Source organism: Nicotiana sylvestris, chromosome 6, assembly GCF_000393655.2.
Source record: "Nicotiana sylvestris chromosome 6, ASM39365v2, whole genome shotgun sequence".
NCBI classification, from domain to species: domain Eukaryota; kingdom Viridiplantae; phylum Streptophyta; class Magnoliopsida; order Solanales; family Solanaceae; genus Nicotiana; species Nicotiana sylvestris.
This window is the reverse complement of record NC_091062.1, coordinates 170,883,069-170,906,363: the sequence shown is the minus strand read 5'-3', so window position 1 is coordinate 170,906,363 and position 23,295 is coordinate 170,883,069. Positions and strand designations below refer to the sequence as shown.

Below are 23,295 nucleotides of genomic sequence, written 5' to 3'. Positions count from 1 at the left end.
GGATTCATTTGAACATTAGTAGTGAGATATTCGATTTGTTCTTCTGTTTCGTTTGGTTCCAACTGTAATTGCTGGATTCATTGCTTAGCACATTGGTTTCGATTAATTCCAAGTGTTTCGAGGCCATATTTCGATTTCCTGGGCTTTGGTCGTGTTGTTGTTGGTTTGTTGTTGCTGCTACCATTCTTTTGCTGCTGCTGTTTTTTCTACTTTCTTCTTCTTGTTGTGTTTCAATATCCAGGTACACACTCGAATTGCACCCTGATGTAGTAGTAACAATGAATATTGAAATGAAAGAAGCGAAGAATTTTTAATTGCTTGGTTTCGTAACTATAAGTTTTGTAAAGTGTTAGTAGATCGTATGATTCTTTAAGGCTATAAGTCAACGGAAAATGCATTAGGTAGTTTGCACTCAATTGAAATTTAGTTTGTTTAATACTGTGATATATAGTTCGTTTAGTCGTATACATGATATAGCTACGTAATTCGTGGAATGTACACGTAGTTAGTATATTGATAACTAGACTTCATCTCCAGTCATGTTTTGTACATATAGGGCGAGTGGTTTGTAACCTTGCCAAATGCAACGTAGTTTTAATCTTTTGAGTTTTAATTAAATCGGACTCCGTTAGGCCGTTTATAGGACAAGGTTCGAATCCCATTAGTAGCCTCTTCTAGTAATTAATTTCATTGATCTCGCTTAAATGAGTTAGTTTAAATACAACTTAAAAAGATGTTTAGCGTGAATTTAGCATTTTAATCTTGTATGCAATTTTCTTTAGCAAATTAAAAGCGTGTTCGCCCATGGGATAAGGCACGAAACAATTCCCACCACGCAAATAATTAATCTGATAATAAACAAGAATCCGGAGTTGGCCAAGCATGTAATTTAATTAGCATGTATTTTCTTTCTTCCATTTTTAGAGACAAACATAATAGAAAAATGTAGTCGTTGTAGGTTTATCCTTTCAAAAAAATAAATGAGACGAGCCTCGCCAAGTACAGATGCAAATTGCGGAGCCCTCAATAATTAGTTTGTAATAAATATTTAGATTTCTTGGGATGGGCTGTTTAGTGAACTTCACCGATTTCCCTAAAGATAGTAAATGCGTTAGACTCTTTAGGCGCGATTTAATTAAATTACATTCTTAAATTCGGGTGCGCATTTATGCGACCCAAATTCAAATCTCAACGGAGTCGAAATGTATTAACAACCACGGGTGCATTGATTGTGACGTGGTCCGAGATGCATTTTCACAACGTTGCAATTCTATTGAAAAAATAATAATAAAAGCGGTTTAAACTTAATAAAAGCACACCAGTTATAACATGTATTAAAATCAGATATTTAGCCATTATAACAATTTAAGCGACTGTGCTAGAACCACGGGATTCGAGGGTGCCTATTACCTTCCCTCGGGTCAACAGAATTCCTTACTTAGAATTTCTGGTTCGCAGACTTCATTTGGAAAGTCGAAAATTTTCCTCGATCTGGGATTCAAGATAAACCGGTGACTTGGGACACCAAAAGCCAAACCTTTCCCAAGTGGCGACTCTGAATTAAATAAATAATCCCATTTTCGAATATTATCACTTAAATTGGAAAAACTCCCTCGCGCATTCACCCTTCGGGGCGGGCGCGCAAAAAGGAGGTGTGACAATATCCAGGAAGCTGAAAGGTATAGAACAGTCCTTAAGGAGCATGCAAGGGATGGGAAATCAGATTAATATGTTCCCTAATGTTCAACTACCCGCGGGGTTTAAAGTGCCAAAGTTTAATTTGTATGAGGGGCGTGGAGATCCGGTAGCCCATCTGAGGGGTTATTGCAATGAAATGAGAAGTGTTGGCGGGAAAGATGAGTTGTTGATGGCGTATTTCAGTGAGAGCCTGACTGGGGCAGCTTTGGAATGGCATAATCATCAAGATGTCGGTAAGTGACATACATGGGATGACATGGCTCAAGATTTTGTGCGACACTTTCAGTACAATATAGACATTGTCCCAGACCGCTCCTCCCTATCTCAGATGGAAAAGAAACCCAAGGAAAGTTTTAGGGAATTTTGGCTCAGATGGAATGAACAAGTTGTTCGGGACAGTCCTCCCATTAATAGAAAAAATGTTGTTGAGTACTGCCAACGACAAGATCCGTGGGCATTCCTGCTAAATGCTTTCAGCCTCAACACCGACCCCATGAACATCCCCGAGCTCCACATAATTCACCCCAGTATTATTCTTCAAACAATGTTCGGTCATCTGTCCAACCACTGGGTCATTCCTCATGGCGAGCGCCAGCACCGTATAATGCACTTATGCCTTCACAGCATTTTTGAGCACCCAACAACTCTAGAAAACTGGGGCATGGAGGGAAACAAAGTCAAAGAAATAGTTTCACGCCAATGGGAGAATCCTATACAAGCCTGTTTGGAAAGCTGAAACATTCTGGCCTGATTGAGCTGCTCCTCGGCTATACTCCGAACCCATATGCAAAAGGTTTTGATCCTACTGTACGATGCATGTATCACTCTAATGTCCAAGGGCATAGCATTGAATATTGTCGTGCTTTGAAAAGGGAAATAGAAAGAATTATTCAAGAAGGGATAATTGTGATCCAGAACAGTGACACCCAGCATATCACGCAAAATCTTTTACCTACACATGATGATGCACACTCTGTGGGGATGATGCGTGGTGACAGGGAGTATGAGAATTCTCTTGGGAACTTGCTGACTAAATTTAATGATATTGAAATTGGTAATGGTCTTGGTAATATTGATGTGGAACTCAGTGGCTAAGATGCCGAGCTTGGTAATTGGAAAGACGATTTTTCTTGGCTAGCCAGGGAGGAGTTCTGGTGGTTTATTTTGTTGTCATTTTTGTTATCCAGGTTATTTCAGGGTTGTAATCCGGATATTATCTTGTGACTCAAACATTTCTATCCTTTTATTTTGCCGAGTTCCTTTAGTCATAGCAACTCATTTAGTGTTATCTGGTTTTGTTCCAGGGTTGTACCCCAGTTTATTTTGCTTGTCTTGTTGTTCAAACCCTTTCACCGTCTATCTAATGCAATTTTCTTTTTTCTGTTATTTCTAATCATTTTTTCTTAGTTCTCTTTTCCTTTTATAGTTCTTTTCATGCTGGCTCTAGTGACATGACATGCAAGCATAATTTTAGGCCCGGTCTTAAAAGTTAGTTTAATCATGAAGCAATGAAACAATTTTGAAGATGATAGGGACACTTGAGGGAAATAAGTACAGATTTGGACATTTTGAGATCATTTGAAGCTCGAACCATGTGGAACTGGGGCAGATAGTTTGGAAAGTTAATAGGACGACAAGAAATTGTTACAAGAGAGTGCGTCCCAACAATTTGAAGCAAACAACTTTGAGTTCAAGTGCATCTTAAGTTACAAGATAAAGTCAAAAAAGTTTTCTCCGAATTGATGGAGGATATCCATTGTGAAAAGGAAATCACCCAACGAGGGTTCTGTACTTGACAAAGCGCTAAAGAAAAGTGGAAGGCATATCAGTAATATCAATGCCAAAGCCGCAAAAGAAATATTGTGCATGATCTTCAATTTTTATTTCAAGTTGCATGTGTTGTACTCGGCATTTTTAGGGATTGGGAGGCCCTCTTTCAGCTACCCAAACACTTATACTATTCGATACCCTTTTGAGCCTGTACTGATTTCTTTGACCTCCCCTCTTTTGGAATCAAGTTAGAGTTAGAAAAGAAAAGAAAAAAAAAGTTCATGTATTTATTTTAGAAAGTTCATTCCAAAAAGAAGAAAAAAAGAGAAAAAGAAAAAAGAAAAGAAAAGGAAAATAGTAACAAAAAGTAGTCTTGTGAACTACGTTTGACCTGATTCTTTTCACCACAAGATATGTAGGCATCCTTACGGTTCGGTCATACCAAATAAAATATTTCGTAATCCCACAAAGTCGTGAGTGGGACAGTTTTTCGTAGAAATTCCATCTCAAAAAGAAAAAGGAAAGAAAAGAAAAAAGAATCTAATTCCCTTGTTTTAGAAATTAGGGAAAATTTTTTAGCTCTAGTGGCCTAGTGGGCATAGTAGCATGGTTGATACGGAGACTTTGGTGAGCTGCACTTCTCGAGATGACCCGCAGCCAGCAGAGTCTCTTTCAGATCACTGTATTTAATTTCTATCCACTTTGTATTCCAGACGGTTACTGTATTTTATTTCATTCCTAGTATGCTCATGCACTTGTGATACCAGGTTCTGGAATGATTATTGGGTATCTTGTATTTGCTTCTAAACATTCTTTTATTTACTTTGTAAAGATTATCTTTTACTAGTAGAATTGAAGGAAAATCATAGTTTTCAAAATTATTAAAACAAGAATTTAATTAAGTATTTTGGTTGGCTTGCCTAACAGCGGTGTTCGGCATCATCACGACCGCTAATGGAATTTGGGTCGTGACAGAATTGGTGTTCATAATTATTGACTTTTACCTGATTTCGAGACGTGGGTCTGGGGAAGATTTTTGAGCGTTTTTCTATTTTCTTGCTTTTGCTTCAATTCCTTTAGCTAAACTCGTTGTTTGTAGTTATATTTAAATTATAAAATTGATTTGATTAGATTTGGGCCACTCGGAGTTGGATACTCGTGGCAAGAACGTGATTTCGGATTGATTGAGCTTGGTTCGAGGTAAGTGGCTTGCCTAACCTTGTGTGGGGGAACTCCCCTTAGGATTTTGGTACTGTTGTTATATGAATGATGTGTACGTGAGGTGACGAGTGTGTACAAGTGCTATTGTTGAAAAACATCATTTTCATTAAGTAAATATCTATGTTTTCTTTTAACTGAGCAACACTAGTATATGAACCTTCCTGTTTAGCTTAGGAAAAACATGCTTATCTGACCTAATTGTCTTAGCTGCTTTAACTGCTTACTTGGATTCTGTGTAGCATGTTTAGGGTAGAAATTCCTATCGTTCCTGATACGAACTTGAATAGAATTGTAGAATCCTTTCTTGAGACTGTTGTGTATTTACTTTGGGAGTACGGATCGGTATTCTGGGAGATCCCCCTTCCTGTTTACTTTGGGACTACGGATCAGTATTCTGGGAGATTCCCTTGCACATTTATAATTGGTACTATAGGACGATATCCCGGGAGATCTCCCTGTACTAGATAATTACTTTGGGACTACGGATCGGTATTCCGGGAGATTCCCCTATATATTTATGATTTGGACTACAGGACGATATTCCGGGAGATTTTCTGCACATTTATGTTTGGGACTACGGGACGATATCCTGGGAGATCCCCTATTGCTATCACTGTGTACTGAGTTATATTTTTTCTGTGATGTTATTCTCATTCGACTGTTAGTATTTTAACTATACTGTCACATTTCATATTGTTTTACTTTGTTATATATATATATATATATACCCATTAGGACCCTAACCTTCCTTTCCACTACTCGACCGAGGTTAGGCTTGACACTTACTGTGTACCGCTGTGGTGTACTCATGCCCTTTGCTCCACATGTTTTTCTTGTCTAGATCCAAGTTCTTCTGCTCAGCTATACTATCAGTGAGGCGAGGTAATTTCAGAGACTTTGAGGTATATCTGCCGCGTCCGCAGATCGAGAAGTCCCTCTCTATTCTCCCTTTTAGCTATAGACCTTATATACTTACTTTTGTTTAGAATTCCGGAGTTATCACACTATATAATTTCTCTAGTTTGTATTCATGAGATTTTGGGTTTTGGGAGTGTTATTATTGGTCAAGAGAGTTATTATTGTATATGTCGAGCGGCATTTTAAACACTTTATCTATATTTACCTGTTAGATGGCTAGTTGTACTTTTAAATTCCTTTTTCTGCAAATTGTTAGGCTTACCTAGTCGTAGAGACTAGGAGACATTACTACAGTTCACGGAGGTAGAATTTGGATCATAACAAGTTGGTTTCAGAGCTCTAAGTTCATAGGAGTCATGAATCACAAGTCGATTTATTAGAGTCTCGCGGATGGGTACAGAGACATCTATGCTTATCTTCGAGAGGCTATATAACTGTTAGGAAAATTCCACTTTATTTGATTTCCTTGTTGTGCGAGATTGTTGATATCAAAATTCTAAACCTTTGTCTTCTATTCTCTCACAGATGGTAAGGACACGTGCTACCGGAGATGACCAGACACCCGCACCCACTACTAGAGCCGCCAGAGGTCAAGGCCAAGCTGGAGGCCGAGGACGTGCACGTGCTACAGCCAGAGCACCCGAGCGAGCTACCATAGAGGAGACACTAGTAGCTCCAGCCGGAGCCCAAGCACCTGATACGCCTATTGCTACTACTACTCCAGCTCTTCAGGAGACCCTTGCACAGTTCGTGAGCATGTACACCACTCTAGCTCAGGCAAGGTTGATTCCCCTTATTGCAGCTACATCCTAGGCCGGCGGAGGAGCATATACTCTAGCTCAGCGGTTCTAGGTTGATCAGATCCCGGAGGTTATACTAGTACTGCCTGTAGCCCTAGTTCAGCGCGAGGATAGGGCAGCGACTTCAGAGGATGAGCAGCGGAGGCTTGAGAGGTTCAAGAAGTACAAGCCTCCTACATTCAGTGGTCTAGCATCAGAGGATGCTCTAGGATTTCTGGAGGAGTGCTACTGTATGCTCCGCACTATGGGTATATCAGGATCGAGTGGGGTTTCTTTCACTGCCTTTTGGCTTCGAGGAGCAGCCTATCAGTGGTGGCGTACTTTTGAGTTGGACAGTCCAGCTGAGGAAACTTCCCTTACATGGACCTAGTTATCAGATATATTTTTGAGGGAGTATGTTCCTTAGAGCCTCAGAAACGGATAGCACGCAAAGTTTGAGTATTTGCGCTAGGGTACTATGTTTGTTTCGGAGTATGCTATCCGTTTTACTGACTTGGCTAGGCATGCACCGGCCTTGGTTTTTATAGTTCGTGAGAGAGTTTGCCGGTTTATTGAGGGGCTCATTCCCAGTATTAGGTCCAGCATGGCCCGGGAGTTGGAGATGGATATTTCTTATAATCAGGTGGTGAGAATTGCTAGGAGGGTAGAGGCCATGCTTGCTCGGGATAAAGAGGAAAGGGAGGCCAATAGGTATCGAGAGTCGGGCCATTATTCTGGTGCCCGTGCTCCATCTGTAGTTCGTCATGGTAGGGGTTATATGAGTCGCCCCGTTCATTCAGCTCTTCCAGCAGCCAGCGGTATTTCAGCTCCTCCTAGACCTTAGGAGCCTTATTATGCACCTCCAGTATCTAGTGCGCCTCCTACATGGGGTTCTTTCAGTGGTTAGTCCAGCAGACCTGGCCCAAGCTAGTCACAGCCGCCACGTTCTCCTAGAGCTTGTTTTGAGTGTGGCAACACATGCCATATGGTGAGGTATTGCCCCAGACATAGGAGGGGTGCATCTCCATAGACTTCTCAGCCACAGCGTGCTCCACAGAGTTCCCAAGCCATGATCACAGCACCAGTTGCTTCCCCACCTGCTCAGCCATCTAGAGGTGGAGTTCGGGGAGGTAGAGGTCGCCCTAGAAGGGGAGGTCAGGCCAGATATTATGTCCTTCCTGCTCGTACTGAAGTTGTCGCCTCCGATTCTATCATCACAGGTATTGTCCTGGTTTGTCATAGATATGCATCGGTTTTATTCGATCCAGTCTCCACATATTCTTATGTGCCCTCTTATTTGCCCCGTATTTGGGTGTATCTCGGGACTCTTTTAGTTCCTGTGTTTATGTTTCTACTCCTGCGTGAGATTCGCTTATTGTGGACCGCATTTATTGGTCGTGTTTGATTTCTCTTAGTGTTTTTGAGACCAGAGTCGACTTATTATTACTTAAAATGGTAGATTTTGATGTTATCTTGGGCATGGACTAGTTGTCTCCCCATTATCATATTCTTGATTGTCACGCCAAAACCATGACGTTAGCTATGCCAGGTGTACCGCGAGTAGGGTGGAGGGGTACTTTAGATCACACTCCTAGTAGAGTTATTTCATTCCTTAAGGCTTGGTGTATGGTAGAGAAGGGGTGTGACGCGTATCTAGCTTATGTGAGGGATGTCAGCATCGATACCCCTACAGTTGATTCAGTTCTAGTATTGAGGGATTTTCTTAATGTGTTTCCAACTAATCTTCCGGGTATGTCGCCTGATAGAAATATTGATTTCGGCATTGATTTGTTGCCGGGAAATCAGCCCATTTCCATTCCTCCTTATTGTATGGCCCCTCCTGAGTTGAAGGAGTTGAAGGATCAGTTACAGGTATTGCTTGATAAGGGCTTTATTCGGCCCAGTGTGTCACCTTGGGGTGCTCCTGTCTTTTTGTGAAGAAAAAGGATGGTTCTATGCGTATGTGCATTGATTATTGCCAGTTGAACAAAGTTACAATGAAGAACCTGTATCCTTTACCTCGTATTGATGATCTGTTTGACCAGTTACAGGGTGCACGAGTGTTCTCTAAGATTGACTTGCATTCAGGTTATCATCAGTTGAAGATTCGGGAACCAGATATCCCGAAGACTGTTTTCAAGACTCGGTATGGTTATTATGAGTTCCTTGTTATGTTATTTGAGCTGACCAATGTCCTGGGAACATTTATGCATTTGATGCACAGTGTGTTCTAGCCATATCTTGACTCGTTCGTCATTATCTTTATTAAGGATATTCTGGTATACTCCCGGAGTCGGGAAGATCATAAGAAGCACCTGAGGACAGTGCTTTACACTTTAAGAGAAAAGAAATTATATGTGAAGTTCTCGAAATGTGAGTTTTGGCTGAATTCCGTGGCATTCTTGGGTCACGTGGTATCAAATGAAGGGATCAAGGTGGATCCGAAGAAAGTGGAAGCAGTGCAGAGTTGGCCCAAACCATCCTCAGCTACATAGATCCGTAATTTTCTTGGCTTGGCGGGTTACTACCGTCGATTTGTTGAGGGATTTTCATCTATTGCAGCACCTATGACCAGGCTGACCCAGAAAGGTGCTCCGTTCAAGTGGATGGAAGAGTGTCAGGAGAGCTTCCAGAAGCTCAAGACAGCTTTGACTACAACCCCAGTATTGATATTGCCTACAGGTTCGGGGTCTTATACTATCTATTATGATGTCTCAAGAATTGGTCTTGAAGCGATATTGATGCAGGACGGTAGGGTGATTGTCTACGCATCCAGATAGTTGAAGGTACATGAGAAGAATTATCCTGTCCATGATCTCGAGTTAGCTGCTATTGTTCATGCCTTGAAGATCTGGTGTCATTATTTGTATGGTGTTCCTTGTGAGATTTATGTTGATCATCGGAGTTTGCAACATCTATTCAAGTAGAAGGACATTAATTTGCGCCAAAAGAGGTGGTTAGAGCTGCTGAAGGATTATGATATCACTATCTTGTATCACTCGGGCAAGGCCAATGTGGTGGCCGATGCTTTGAGTCACCGGGCGGAGAGTTCGGGGAGTTTGGCTTATCTACCAGCAGCAGAAAGGCCCATGGTGATGGATGTTCAGGCTTTAGCCAGCCATTTTATGATATTGGATCTTTCGGAACCCACTCGGGTTCTAGCTTGTGTGATTTCTCGGTCTTCCTTATTGGATCGTATCAGAGAGCACCAGTTTGATGACCCTCATTTTCTTGCCCTTAAGGACAATTTTCTGCATGGTGATGCCAAAGATTTGACCATTAGTGATGACGGGGTATTGAGGATGCAGGATCGGGTATGTGTACCCAATGTTGATGGACTTCGGGAGTTGATTCTAGAGGAGGCCCATAGTTCGCGATATTCCATCCATCTAGGTGTCACACAGATGTATCAGGATTTGAGGTAGCACTATTGGTGGAGGCGGATGAAGAAAGATATAGTGGGGTTTGTAGCTCGGTGCCTCAATTGTCAGCAGGTGAAGTACGAGCACCAGAGACCGGGTGGCTTGCTTTAGCAGATAGAGATTCCGGAGTGAAAGTGATAGTGTATCACCATGGACTTCGTAGTTAGACTCCCACGAACTTTGAGGAAGTTCAATACCATTTGGGTGATCGTGGATCGGCTGACCAAGTCTGTGCACTTCATTCCTGTGTGTACTACCTACTCTTTAGAGCGGTTGGCTGGGATTTATATCTGGGAGATTGTTCATCTGCATGGTATTCCAGTTTCCATCATTTTAGATAGAGGTACTCAGTTCACATCACGGTTCTGGAGGGTCGTACAGCATCAGTTGGGTACTCTGGTGGAGTTGAGCACAACATTTCACCCTCAGACGCACGGACAGTCCGAGCGCACTATTCAGATTCTTGAGGATATGCTTTGTGCATGCATGATAGAGTTTGGAGGTTCTTGCCACTGGCGGAGTTTGCTTACAACAACAGTTATCAGTCCAGCATTCAGATGGCACCGTATGAAGCCTTGTATGCGAAACAGTGTAGATCCTCGATGGGTTGGTTTGAGCCGAGCGAGGCTAGATTATTGGGCACAGACTTGGTTTAGGATGCCTTGGAGAAGGTTAAGGTGATTCAGGATAGACTCCGCACAACTCAGCCTAGATAGAGTAGTTATACCGACCGGAAGGTTCGCGATGTTTTATTTATGGTTGGAGAGAGAGTCTTGCTTCGAGTTTTGCCTATAAAGGACGTTATGACTTTTGGGAAGAAGGGGAAATTGAGTCTGATGATTATTGGTCCTTTTGAGGTATTGCGGCGTATTAGGGAGGTTGCTTATGAACTTGCCTTACCTCCCAGCTTGGTAGAAGTTTATTCGGTATTTCATGTTTCGATGTTTCAGAGGTATCACGGTGATCCATCGCACGTGTTGGATTTTAGTTCAGTCCAGTTGGACAAGCATCTATCTTATATTGAGGACCCAGTGGCTATATTGGATAGGCAGATTTGAAAGCTGAGGTCAAAGAGTATTGTATCAGTGAAGGTTCAGTGGCGGGGTCAGCCGGTCGAGGAGGAGACGTGGGAGACCGAGCAGGATATGCGCAGCTGTTACCCTCATCTTTTTACCACTTCAGGTATGTCTCTATGCTCGTTTGAGGACGAACGAATGTTTTAAGAGGGGAAGGATGTAATGACCCGACCGGTCATTTTGAGAATTAACGCCTCGATCCCCTATTTAACTTCTTTCCTCGTATTTGTTTCTACTATTGTGAGTTGCCGGGAAGATTTGTTTTGAGTTTCGGAGTATTTTGGGACATTTAGTCCCTAAATGAGAGGGTAAGCTTTAGAGTTGGACCGTAGTCGGAACAGTGTGAAGACAGCCTCGGAATGGAATTTTGTCGATTTCGTTAGCTCCGTTGAGTGATTTTGGGCTTAGGGGTGTGTTCGAATTGTATTTTGGAGGTCCGTAGCTTATTTAGGCTTGAAATGCTGAAAGTTAAATTTTTGAAGTTTCCGGATTGGTAGTAAAATTTTGATATCGGGGTCGGAATCTGATTCCAAAAGTTGGAATAGTTTTGTAGTTTTGAATGTGACTTGTATGCAAATTTTGGGGTCAATCGGACATGGTTTTGTTGGTTTCAACATCGATTGTAAAATTCTTGAGATTTCAAGTTCATTAGAATTGGATTGGAGGGTGATTCGTGGTTTTAGCATTATTTGATGTGATTTGAGGGTTCGACTGAGTTCGTATGATGTTTTAGGATTGGTTGGTGTGTTTGATTGAGGTTCCGGGGGCCTCGGGTGAGTTTCGGATGCTTAACGGATTTGAATTTAGACTTAGGAAAATTCTAAAGTTGCTGAACCTGTTGTTTTCACATCTGCGGGTCTTGGACCGTAGGTGCAGTGCCGCAGAAGTGGGATTTGGTCTTATGCTTCAGGGACCGCAGATGCGACTGGGTAACTGCAGATACAGAACCGCAAATGCGGCCTAGTGTCCGCAAATGCGGCCCCAGCCCAGATAAGTTGTTTTCGCACCTGCGATGCTTTTTACGTAGGTGCGGGACCGCATGTGTGTCCCCATGACCGCAGGTGCGGTAATCGCTTGGTAGAAATATGAAAAATCGAGGGTTTGAGTTCATAACTTCAAAAAAATCAAATAGGAGTTCGGTAGAAGGCAATTTTGTGGGGTTTTTGAAGAGAAGATCAGTGGGTATTGATTCCTAACTCCTTTTTGATTATATCCCAATAATCTAAGCTTTGTTTTATCATTTAATTTCGGATTTGGGGTGAAAATGGGAAGATTTGAGAAAAGTTCTTAGGCCAAATTTTGAGATTTTGATTGAGATTTTGGTATAGGATTTGAGTGGTTTTGGTATGGTTAGACTCGTAAGTGAATAGGTGTTTATAATTTATGACTTTTACCCGATTCCGAGACGTGGGCCCGGGGAGGATTTTTGAGCGTTTTTCTAATTTTTTGCCTTAGCTTCGATTCCTTTAGCTAAACTTGTTGTTTGTAGTTATATTTACATTATGAAATTGATTTGATTAGATTTGGATCACTCAGAGTTGGATACTCGTGGCAAGAGCCTGATTTCGGATTGATTGAGCTTGGTTCGAGGTAAGTGGCTTGCCTAACCTTGTGTGGGGGAACTCTCCTTAGGATTTTGGTACTGTTGTTATATAAATGTTGTGTACGTGAGGTGACGAGTGCGTACATGTGCTAATTATTGAAAAACTTCATTTTCATTAAGTAAATATCTATGTTTTCTTTTAACTGAGCAACACTAGTATATGAACCCTCCTGTTTAGCTTAGAAAAATATGCTTATGTGACCTAATTGTCTTATCTGTTTTACCTGCTTTAACTGTTTACTTGGATTTTGTGTAGCATGTTTAGGGTAGAAATTCCTGTCTTTCCTGATACGAACTTGAATAGAATTGTAGAATCCTTTCTTGAGACTGTTGTGTATTTACTTTGGGACTATGGATCGGTATTCCGGGAGATCCTCCGGCCTGTTTACTTTGGGACTACGGATCGGTATTCCAGGAGATCCCCCTGCACATTTATAATTGGGACTACAGGACGATATCCTGCGAGATCCCGCTGTACTAGATAATTACTTTGGGACTACGGATCGGGATTCCGGGTATGATTTGGACTACGGGATGATATCCCGGAGAGATTCTGCACATTTACATTTGGGACTACGGGACGATATCCTGAAGATCCTATGTTGCTATCTCTGTGTACTGAGTTATATTCTTTCAGTGATGTTATTCTCATTTGACTATTAGTATTTTAATTATACTGTCACATTTCATACTGTTTTACTTTGTTATATATATAACCAGTAGGGCTCTGACCTTCCTCGTCACTACTCGGCCGAAGTTAGGCTTGGCACTTACTGGGTACCGCTATGGTGTATTCATGCCCTTTCCTGCACATATTTTTCATGTGCAGATCTAGGTTCTTCTACTCAGCCATACTATCAATGAGGTGAGGCGATTTCAGAGACTTCGAGGTATATCTGTCGCGTCCACAGACCGAGAAGTCTCTCTCTATTCTCCCTTTTAGCTATAGACCTTCTGTAATTACTTTTGTTTAGACTTCTGGAGTTAGGACACTATATAATTTCTCTAGTTTGTGATTCATGAGATTCCTGGTTTTGGGAGTGTATATTGGTCGAGAGTGTTATTATTGTATATGCCGATCAGCATTTTTTACACTTTATCTATATTTACCTGTTAGATGGCTAGTTGTACTTTTAAATTCCTTTTTCCGTAAATTGTTAGGCTTACCTAGTCATAGAGACTAGGTGTCATCACGGGGAGGGAGAATTTGGGTCGTGACATTATTTCAAATATTAATTTTAAATAATATTATTTAGTTATCAAATTACATGTATCTCTAATAATTTCAAATTAGTATTCTATTTTACTTCTAGGAACTTTAGAGAGAAGACCGGAGAAGGTAATATCATAGTGGACATAGATGCGATGGTAGCAAATGCAACATATAAATTCAATTAGAGTATTTGTCAGCGCGAATCGAGCCTTAACTATAATGGTTGGGGAAAGCATTCCCTTATCTAAATCTGTACTTGGCACAGGTATGAAAAATTAAAATATGAGATTAATAATCTATATCATAAATTCTGATAAAAGAAAATAATATATTAATAGCGAAAATAATTTTTTTTTACAAAGCCAGTCAGAACCAATTTTTTGTTTTTACAAAGCCAATTAGAACTAAGAATTACAACACATGATGCTTATAGACTTGGGCGTAACGCTTCAAGTAGTCTTGGGCTGTAGTGTAGTTAACCTCTGGATAGAGTTTGGATGCCTCTACTCCTCCTTCTCCTATTTCAAAATTAACAAGGCATCCTTCATAGCAAACGTGATAATAGTGACACATTCCTACTTGTTCTGCATATTCAAGCTCTGTTTTTGATTGAATCAAAACAAAAAAAAAAAAAAGAGAGAGAGAGAGAAAATTACGTTATCAATACAACATTTTCATAGAAAATTACGTTATCAATACAACATTTTCATAGAAAATTACGTTATCAATACAACATTTTCATTATTTTGGAAATGCCAATCAAATTGGGACAAAGGGAGTATATGATTTACGGTTCTTACCCTTCATAGGAGCCAAAAATTCTTCTTTGGTAAGAGTTGATTTTTTAAGCTCCTTACCAATGAGCTTTTCCCAAATATGAACAACCTCTCTTTGGGAAAGTATGTTTTTAGGAGGCCTAAGGTAAACTGTCTTATTGAGTGTTCTTGAATCATCTATGCTCTTTATTGTATATGTTGCTATATCATCTTCGTCCACACAAATTGCTGCAAATTAATCAACACAAAGATAGTTATACAAAATACAGAACAAACCATATACAGAAAGATAAAAGGAACTAATTATACAAACAAATTACCTTTCTGGTTGCCATCTCCGAGAAAAACAACAGAATCAGTAGAAGGAAGAATGTGGCCAATTTGATAAAGACCGCCGAGGAAGTAACCAGCAAAGCAGTTAGCAGAGACGTAAGTGTAAGGAATGGGAGCTTCTTCTATGGCTTTTCTCACCACCATTTTATCATCAAATGTCACTCTACCTGGCTCCATTCCATTTTCCATTCTTGCTGGATCCGTTCCAAACTCAGATGGCAAAAATCTCTGTACATTTTTATATTTTATATCCCAAATGAATTGTCTTGGCAATGATTAAAATTACCGAATCTCAAATACACACGCATATTTTATATAATTATGAATATGTAATCAGTTTGGATGAATAATTAAGTGCTATTTTATGTTCGAAGTGTTATGATATTTTCGCTCCACATTCAATGTGCCTAAACGAGCGGTGCATGAGAAAACTCTTCATTAATTATATTATATATATACCTTGATATTTCCAGCTTCTTTGATGGCATCCACAAGCTTGAGCTGAAGTAAGATATGATGGCTACGAATGTGGACGCCGGAGATTGCACAGATGACAACATCGACGAGTTTAACGGCGTCGACGAGGCTCCGATGATCGTTAAAAGAAGCAGAAACAAGATGAGCTCCTTGCATCTTAAAAGAAATAAGCAATTCAACTTTCTCAATATCAACTCCAATTTCTGGACGATGCAAAATGTAGGTTTCATTACCATTTGCTAAACTAGCTTTCACTAATCTCTTCCCAAGGTACCCTGTTCCTCCTACAATCAACACTTTGCTTTTTTTCATCTTAATATATTAATTTCTTCTTCTTAATGGATTGCTATATATGATAGTACTTCATTACCTAGCCATTTATAGAATGGATTAATTTCGTTTTATTTTCCTTCTGTTGTGGGTTTTTTGTCTTGGAGTACAAGGTTTTCTTTTGTTCTAGATTTTACTCCTTTTTTGGGACATTAAAATGGTGCTCCATCTTTTTTCTTAGACACGAAGCTACATAAGCATGCTATTGATACAAGAATTTTTTCTGCTTTTCACTTTATGTCTGGTACTCATATTTAACGTCTAGTTAATCCGCACTACGTAACGCCCATTAACGGAGAAAGACTCCTGGCTAGAGTTTTTTTATTTAATTCTCACGGCTTAAACCCAAGACCTCTAATTAAGGGCGAAGGGATCTTATCATTCCCACCATGATTCTGGCTGGTGCTATTGGTACAAGTTTAAGCTACTGATATAGCTAGCTCCTTGTTTTTAACCTTTTCTTCTTTGCTTATTTGCAAGATTTTGAGAAATCGAAGTGATTAGTTAGGTTTCAATTCTGATCATGTTTTTGTAACTTAGTTTGATGGAAAATTTTAGAGTGTCTAGAAAACTTAAAGTTGAATAAAATGTAAAAAAAAGTGCTCAATGATTACTTTTAAAAAGATTAGAAGTATTTGAAAATAAAATCTATATAGCCTAACTTGTTATTATCTTCTTTAGTTTTAAACTTCATATGAATAAATATGAGAAGGTACCGGTTAAGGAGATGACTTTTACTTGGGAAATACTATACTATTTGGTAGAAGCAACTTGTTGCTTCTCTTTAAAATCAAGAAAGTCGATTTAATACATTAATATTGATACTATTTCTTGGGTCACTACTCCATAGGTAATTTAATAATTCTTAACTTTTTCCCTCTTGTGATTATGCACCTACAACTTACAGACCATGCCATCAAAAAGCTTAAAATCTTTCGCGCTACAACAACAACCTAGTGGAATCCCACTAGTGAGTTATGGGGAGGGTAGTGTGTACGCAGACTCTATCCCTACTTATGAAGGTAGAGAGGTTGTTTCCGAAATACCCTCGGTTCAAAAACGTTAAAAACAAATGGAGTAATGGAGAAACAATAGCAACAACAAGGTAACCAGACAGTAGAAGCAAATAATACAACACGTAATGACAAAGATCCAGGGATACGAAACTACAAGAATAGTGCCAATCCTACTACTAATATTGACACACCGCATATAAACAAGGGACTAGGAATAGGAAAGTACCCGACTAGTACTACTACTATTGGTAAGACAAGGCAATTCAAATCTTTTGCGCTATTGCTGGAAATTTTATTTCATTTATTTATTTTCGCTGTGGTGACAAACAGTTCAATTCTGCTGATCTCATGGCCTTTGCCAAGCAACAGGTAATATATATTTGCACTTTTTTTTATGCTTCTCACAATTTTAAATTTAGCAATAGGCCTGTCCGGGATTATAATGCCGTCATACTCATGAGAGCTAATTCTGTGGGCGCAGGACAATACGCAATTTTATACTAGCTGTTAAAAAAAATTATGCTCATTAAATAGTACTCTTTTTTTCTCTTATTCTTTTTTTTTTCCTTTTAGGAATGGTTGGAGGGGTCATGTAATGTATGAATATAACCACATGATCGTCTCAGCAAAGGCGGAGCTACATGTATTTGAGGGGTTCAATTCAATCTCCTTCGTCGGAAAAATATACTGTGCAAATAGGTGGGCACACCTTTAAATTGCCATTGAGAAATTAAAGCACAAAGTTTCTTATGAATAATTAAAATATGTAGATGGACGATATACTAGGCAAAAACCCAAGAGGAAAATCATACATGGTTAGTTTTGGGAACAAACCTCCAACTCAAGCTCATTACAGAGGTGCCTGTGTCCCGAAAATGTCTCCAGACAAACTGGTGGACCGCTCCATGAGTTTCATATACTGGTACAATGCAGAAAACTCCAATCCTAATGAGCTAACAGGTGCCATTGTTGGTGGTCCTGATCGATACGATAACTTTGAAGATCGTTGTTCAACTTCTTCAGCCATGACTGAGCCGACAACATATACAAATTCTTTGGCCATTGGTGTCCTTGCAAAGCTCGCGAAGCACCATGCCCAGTCTTGATCACCTAGCCACATGTTCATTAGCTGGCTGCAAGGGATCGGAGCAAATAAGCTAGAGTTTGTCTCTCTTTTCTACAGATTAGATGTGTTTAACATAGAATAGGATAGTTAGGATTCTTTTGATGGCCTAGAATCTAGGTACTACTTTTGCAACGTTGATTAGTTGCATAAAGTCTGCACCCAAGAAGAGTACTTTCTTGTGGTGGATGTCGTGTAAATTTGTATGGATACACAGAATAAAGAAAGAGCCTGTACAGATGAAACATTGCCATAATAGCCAGAAACAGATTTCTGTTTTCAGATAAGCACAATGAGAAGCTTCAAACCTCACTAGAGTTGCACCATGAGTCAAGATAACACACTCACCAAAACCAATCGTACTTGACAGGTAAAAAATTTGTTGCTGAATTGGTTGACAAAATCGCAAATATGTTAACTAAAAGCTCGGCAGATCAGTCATATTAAAAAGAAACCAAATATTTCTAACATCGCAGATCAATCCTAATAAACAAATTCAACTACTGAGCAGTGTTTATGCGCGGCTGCCAGCTTCATAAAATAAAGGACCTCGGATATCAAAAAGAGGCAATACGACAAAATTCAATGAAGGAAAAAAGAACAGGCTTGGAGAATTTTCATTCAACTTTATGATTTATACAAGCCAATCACAGAAGATACAAGAATTTCTGAATCTGCAACAGAGTTTGCAGTTTGAAATTGGACTGGCAGTTAACATTAATGAATGAAGTAGAATAGAACTATGCAACTATTTTACTGAGGCATGTATTTAAAAACTAGTGCCACTCATCAGTTGCAAAAAATCATATACAAGAAGAAGCCTTTTTTTTGTAAGGAGTATTGATCAAATAGCTATAAGCATATGTACAGTATTCAATTGTATTTCCTTTTAACTAAAAAGGGGCTGCACCAGAGATCATCTTGGTCACAGGCTGCCTACGTACCCCTAACAAATCCTAAAGAGGGATCAAGCCCACACGTAGTTCTTTAAATATACAGTATTCAATTGTAGTTTTTATAACTAAAAAGGGGCTGCACCTGAGTTCATCTTGGTCACAGGCTGCCTACATACCCCACTAACAAATCCTAAAGAGGGATCAAGCCCACACGTAATTCTTTACATACTATATTACAAATCAATTATCAATTTGAGTATCTACTTTCAGTATCGCCTCTCTAATTTCTTCGGATTCTGCAGGCACATTCTCATTATTGGATCAATGTTCTACTATCAGATCACGGTTATGTGGTTGTGTCTTGAATGCTATCTTTTGCTGCGGTCTGCGTAAAATGATCTTGTAACCACCTAGCTTCTTAGTTGTCTTTGTTGCAGGCTGGATATTGTCTGCTACTTTGGATGAATTCAGAAACGGATGATTCAATAGCATCTCGGCTGTCCAACGTGAAGTGGGATTCTTGACTAGACATCTCTTCAAAAAATCTTGTGCTTCATTCGACAACTTTGCATTCTGAAACATTGGTTCCTCAAACTCGATTCTGTATAAAACACCCGAATCTTGGCTATCTTCATCTGATTCCCACAGCGGTGTCCCCGTCATCAACTCGTAGACAGTGCAACCGAGAGCCCATATATCAACTTCTGTTCCGTACTTTTCGTCAGCCACGGATTCTGGTGCCATATACCTTTCAGTTCCCTTTAGTCCCTGATTTTCTGCCCTGCCCTGTTCCAAAGTCATAGAGAGCCCGAAATCTGCGATCTTGGCTGTTTCATCAGAGCCCGCAAGAAGAATGTTATCGGGCTTGATGTCGCAATGAATAACTCCTCTGCTGTGTATGTGAACGAGCCCTAAAACAATATTCCTCGTGTGTTTTGTAACTTCAAACTCTGACAGTCCTTTCCCTGAGTTGTAGTTGTGAAGACGATCGGCTAAGCTTCCTCCGGAGGCATATTCGAGCAGTAAGTTGTAAAGGGTGACGCCATCTTCTTGTGTAATATTAACTCTGAAACAGTGAATTACGTAAGGCGAGTATTCAAACATGCGGAGGAATGCCCTTTCTTCTTGCAAGGATCCAGAACGATCGAGTACGCAAGATTTAACTGCAATGAGAGGTGGAAGACGCTCTAACGCGGCAGGTTGAATACTGGACGTGGAAGCTAAAGAAACAACCCCAAACCCACCTCTACCCAGCGTCCTCACTCTCTTCCACAAGGCTTCAGCCATTTCTGAAATATCGGTATGTAACTAGTGAACGTCTGCTGCTGCTTCTTACTCTGTAGTCTGTTATATGTTTACTTCTTACTTAGGTTATAAGGTGTAGTTGGTGGGTATTAGGACATCCCAATCCTTTATTAATTAGGTTTCTAACTTCCCTATTTTTACTATCCATATATTTGTGTTACGGCCCTATTCGTTTTTTTTATTTTCTCAAAGATGATATTTATTCACGTATATAAATTTCAGTCTGTCTCTGGCCACAATTCAAAAACTAAATAATTTATTCCATAGGAGAACTAACTTTATGCGTATTAAACTAGTAAATTTATCGGCGCTTCGCGAGATCATTAAGAAAACAAATATGACTAATAAATAATAATTATTATTTTTATAATTAATATCAATCAATTTTTACCTTGGCAATAATTCAAAGAATTTGATGTGCATAATGTATAATCTTTTTATACACGATAGGAATCATGTATGATAAAAGATAGTAGTTGCATTTTAAAAATACTAGTTTCTCCGTACGTGCGTTGCACGTGTATTTATCGAGCCATGTAATACACGATTTTGTAAAATAATATCAATGTTATTAAAATAAAGCTTCAAAATAATAATTATACATGATAAATAAAGTAGAAGTTTATATGAATGTTCAATTTCAATGTGGATCGCGTTATATCTGGTGACTTATTTTGTTGAGGTAAAGATGTTTTTCGATATCATCTGAACCTACGAAAATAGAAATCAAAATTTAATAAGATACGTGTAATTTAATAATATTTAAATTTCATGAAGCAAAAAAAAATGTATGAAGCGCACTTTTTTATGGGGGAAATTCAAAAATAGTCAGATTTACAAGTGGTCATTCAAAAATAGCCACAGTTTCAAAAGTAATCGCAATTTAGCCACTTTTTATGTAAAGATAAATCTGAACGAAATCTCTGTTCAAAATCCAGAAAAATACTCCAGCATAATATACTGGAGTTCCAGTATAATATATCGGTCCAGCATAATATACTGGAGTTTGGAGCACCGGTGCTCCAGTCTCCAATATATTATACTGGAGCAAGCAAAGTATATCGATCCAGCATAATATGTTGTAAGTTCATACACAGGTGCACCAAACTCCAGTATATTATGCTGGACCGGTCTCTATTGCAGCAAAATAATGGCTATTTTTTATTGACTTGGCAAACGCTAGCTATTTTTGAATGACTAGTCCGAAAACTGGTTAGACCGTGCTATTTTAACCTTTTTTATAGATTGATATTCTTGGCGTATATTCCTTTTATCCTTTTCAATTGCTCAGTCATCATCAAGACGCTAGTTGTCAATATTGATATCCCTTAATAGAGTTTAGTTGGTGTATGAAATAAATTAACTAAAATCAGTAAGGAGTACCTATATAGTTGGATGACAGGAAAAGATTTTTTATTTTATGAACTTCATTGTTAATGAAGGTAAAGCAAAATAGCATAGGTTATTCTTTTATTTTTATAGTATATTTTATGTGTAGTCATTAGTATTTTGACATATATATGCTGGAAAATATATATTGCTTAAATTTCAAAGAAGGTAACCTCTTAGAAACCAATTGTTACAGAATTCTGAATTTAATGTGAAATTTTATTGATTCTTGAAAAACATTTCAACAAATAAAAGTTATGTTTCTTATGTATCCTTTATGTTGTTCATAAGTCCTATAGTATTATAATAAGTAATAGAGATAAGCATGGCATCTCTATATTATTAACCGCGTTAAATGAGAAGAGAGCTTATGCTAAAAGGACTGGGATTGTTGAACCATATACTTTATTTATCGTCCTTGCAAAACATAAAGGAATTAGAACATTCAACCACATTAATTAGTTAATAAATAAAAGAAGATGTGCATTCTCCAGTCATGTATGATAACCTTTTATGATTAGCAAAATGCAACATCCACACTGATAATGAGATGCACTGTCATATGATACGAACAACCCTTAATCCTATTAATTGTCACGTATGGAAGGATTGTTCATAGGATAGGAAAAGGATGCACCTTTGTTATGTCGAAGAACAAAGAGGTTTGTAGCAATGAATGACAAAGAGAAGTATTTTTTATAAGGTTTCATGTTATATAACTGATAAACTATAAATTTACCTTTATATATGGAGGTCTCACATTATATATGTAGAAGAACACATATATAAAATATTATTATAATCTCATGTACTATCATCTCTGTAGAAGCACATGAGTTATTTCAGACCCAAATCAATGGCAAGAGGATATAATTTTGTATGCTTACCTTCACCAAAGAACTGTATGGCTCTATAATGCGCGATCATTTTTTTATCTGATCATCAAGGCTTTGTTCTCATTTTTAAAAGCCAACCAATAGTTTCTCTGTTTTGAAAAGACTGGCACAATTGAGAACAGAAAAAGAAAAAGGAACAGTTAGAAACTATTTTGAACGTTAGTAACTAATACTATGAAAGATTGCATCCCTTCAATTGAATAAATCATGCTGGAAAGTATTATATAATAAAAGTATGAAGGAATATATGTAGGCAAGGTGTTTGAAGGAAGCAATCTTCGGCATAGTATTTGCTCACGCAACAGAATAAAATTTCGAAAAAATTGAATTTTTTTTTTCAAATGAAAATGGTATTTGAAAATTAGAGTTGTGTTTGGACATGGATATAATTTTGGGTATTTTTTGAATTTTTGTAAGTGATTTGAGTAAAAAATTTGAAAAACAGTCTTTTGGAGTTTTTAAAATTTTCGGAAAACACCAAAATTCAACACTAATTTCGAAAAAAAGTAAAAAAAATTCGAAAAAAATGAAAAAAATTTCATGGCCAAACTGGATCATAGTTTCTTCACAAAAAAAACTCAATGAAAACAGTATGAAGTGAATGGAAGAACTCATAAAGTGATTTGACAAGAATGGCGAATTGGCAAAGTTGTCATAAAAAAATTTTCGGGAAAAAGTTAGTAATTGCATTGTTTTCTTTCTACACTTTTACAGCAAGAGACAAACATTTAGGCAAGTTTTTTTTTCCTTCAAGGCATCTTTTGAACAAGACTTTTAGAAAGCCAACGGTTGAAACTATTGTCCCACCTCCTTTTTTTTGCACCCCCTAGAAGGGTGTATAAGGGGAGTTTTTCCAATTAAAGGACAATCGAAACGGGATTTATTATTTAATTCAGAGTCGCCACTTGGGAGATTTATGGTGTCCCAAGTCACCGGTTGAATCCCGAATCGAGGAAAAGATTGATTCTGTATTACAGTCCGCGAACCAGAAATTCGGATAAGGAATTATATTAACCCGGGAGAAGGTGTTAGGCATTCCCGAGTTCCATGGTTC

General features: G+C 38.7%; 3 protein-coding genes across 3 annotated transcripts; 1 reads left to right on the top strand and 2 right to left on the bottom strand.

Moving 5' to 3' along the window:
* Positions 1–14,008: 14,008 nt before the first annotated feature.
* On the bottom strand, positions 14,009–15,638 carry LOC104234527 (bifunctional pinoresinol-lariciresinol reductase 2-like). Its single transcript, XM_070150105.1, has 4 exons — positions 15,269–15,638; positions 14,797–15,037; positions 14,501–14,704; positions 14,009–14,299 (listed from the first exon to the last, which is right to left on the bottom strand). The coding sequence occupies exons 1-4, from the start codon at positions 15,596–15,598 to the stop codon at positions 14,112–14,114; spliced, it is 963 nt and encodes a 320-aa protein (XP_070006206.1). The 5' UTR covers positions 15,599–15,638; the 3' UTR covers positions 14,009–14,111.
* A 1,764-nt stretch (positions 15,639–17,402) lies between these two features.
* On the top strand, positions 17,403–17,738 carry LOC138871676 (endoglucanase 16-like). Its single transcript, XM_070149572.1, has one exon. The coding sequence runs from the start codon at positions 17,403–17,405 to the stop codon at positions 17,736–17,738; it is 336 nt and encodes a 111-aa protein (XP_070005673.1).
* A 1,234-nt stretch (positions 17,739–18,972) lies between these two features.
* Positions 18,973–22,272, bottom strand: LOC138871675 (mitogen-activated protein kinase kinase kinase 20-like). The gene is made up of 2 exons (XM_070149571.1): positions 22,233–22,272; positions 18,973–19,940 (listed from the first exon to the last, which is right to left on the bottom strand). The coding sequence occupies exons 1-2, from the start codon at positions 22,270–22,272 to the stop codon at positions 18,973–18,975; spliced, it is 1,008 nt and encodes a 335-aa protein (XP_070005672.1).
* Between the last annotated feature and the right edge of the window lie 1,023 nt (positions 22,273–23,295).

What these genes read in the sequence shown, in the direction of transcription:
- LOC104234527 (XM_070150105.1), bottom strand. Translation starts at nt 15,598, where the DNA reads ATGAAAAAAAGCAAAGTGTTGATTGTAGGAGGAACAGGGTACCTTGGG. An exon ending in AAGAAGCTGGAAATATCAAG is followed by an intron (nt 15,038 to 15,268) that starts GTATATATATAA and finishes AAAAATGTACAG; the next exon opens with AGATTTTTGCCATCTGAGTT. An exon ending in ATTTTTGGCTCCTATGAAGG is followed by an intron (nt 14,300 to 14,500) that starts GTAAGAACCGTA and finishes AATCAAAAACAG; the next exon opens with AGCTTGAATATGCAGAACAA.
- LOC138871676 (XM_070149572.1), top strand. Translation starts at nt 17,403, where the DNA reads ATGGACGATATACTAGGCAAAAACCCAAGAGGAAAATCATACATGGTT.
- LOC138871675 (XM_070149571.1), bottom strand. Translation starts at nt 22,272, where the DNA reads ATGATCGCGCATTATAGAGCCATACAGTTCTTTGGTGAAG. An exon ending in CATACAGTTCTTTGGTGAAG is followed by an intron (nt 19,941 to 22,232) that starts GTAAGCATACAA and finishes CCGATATTTCAG; the next exon opens with AAATGGCTGAAGCCTTGTGG.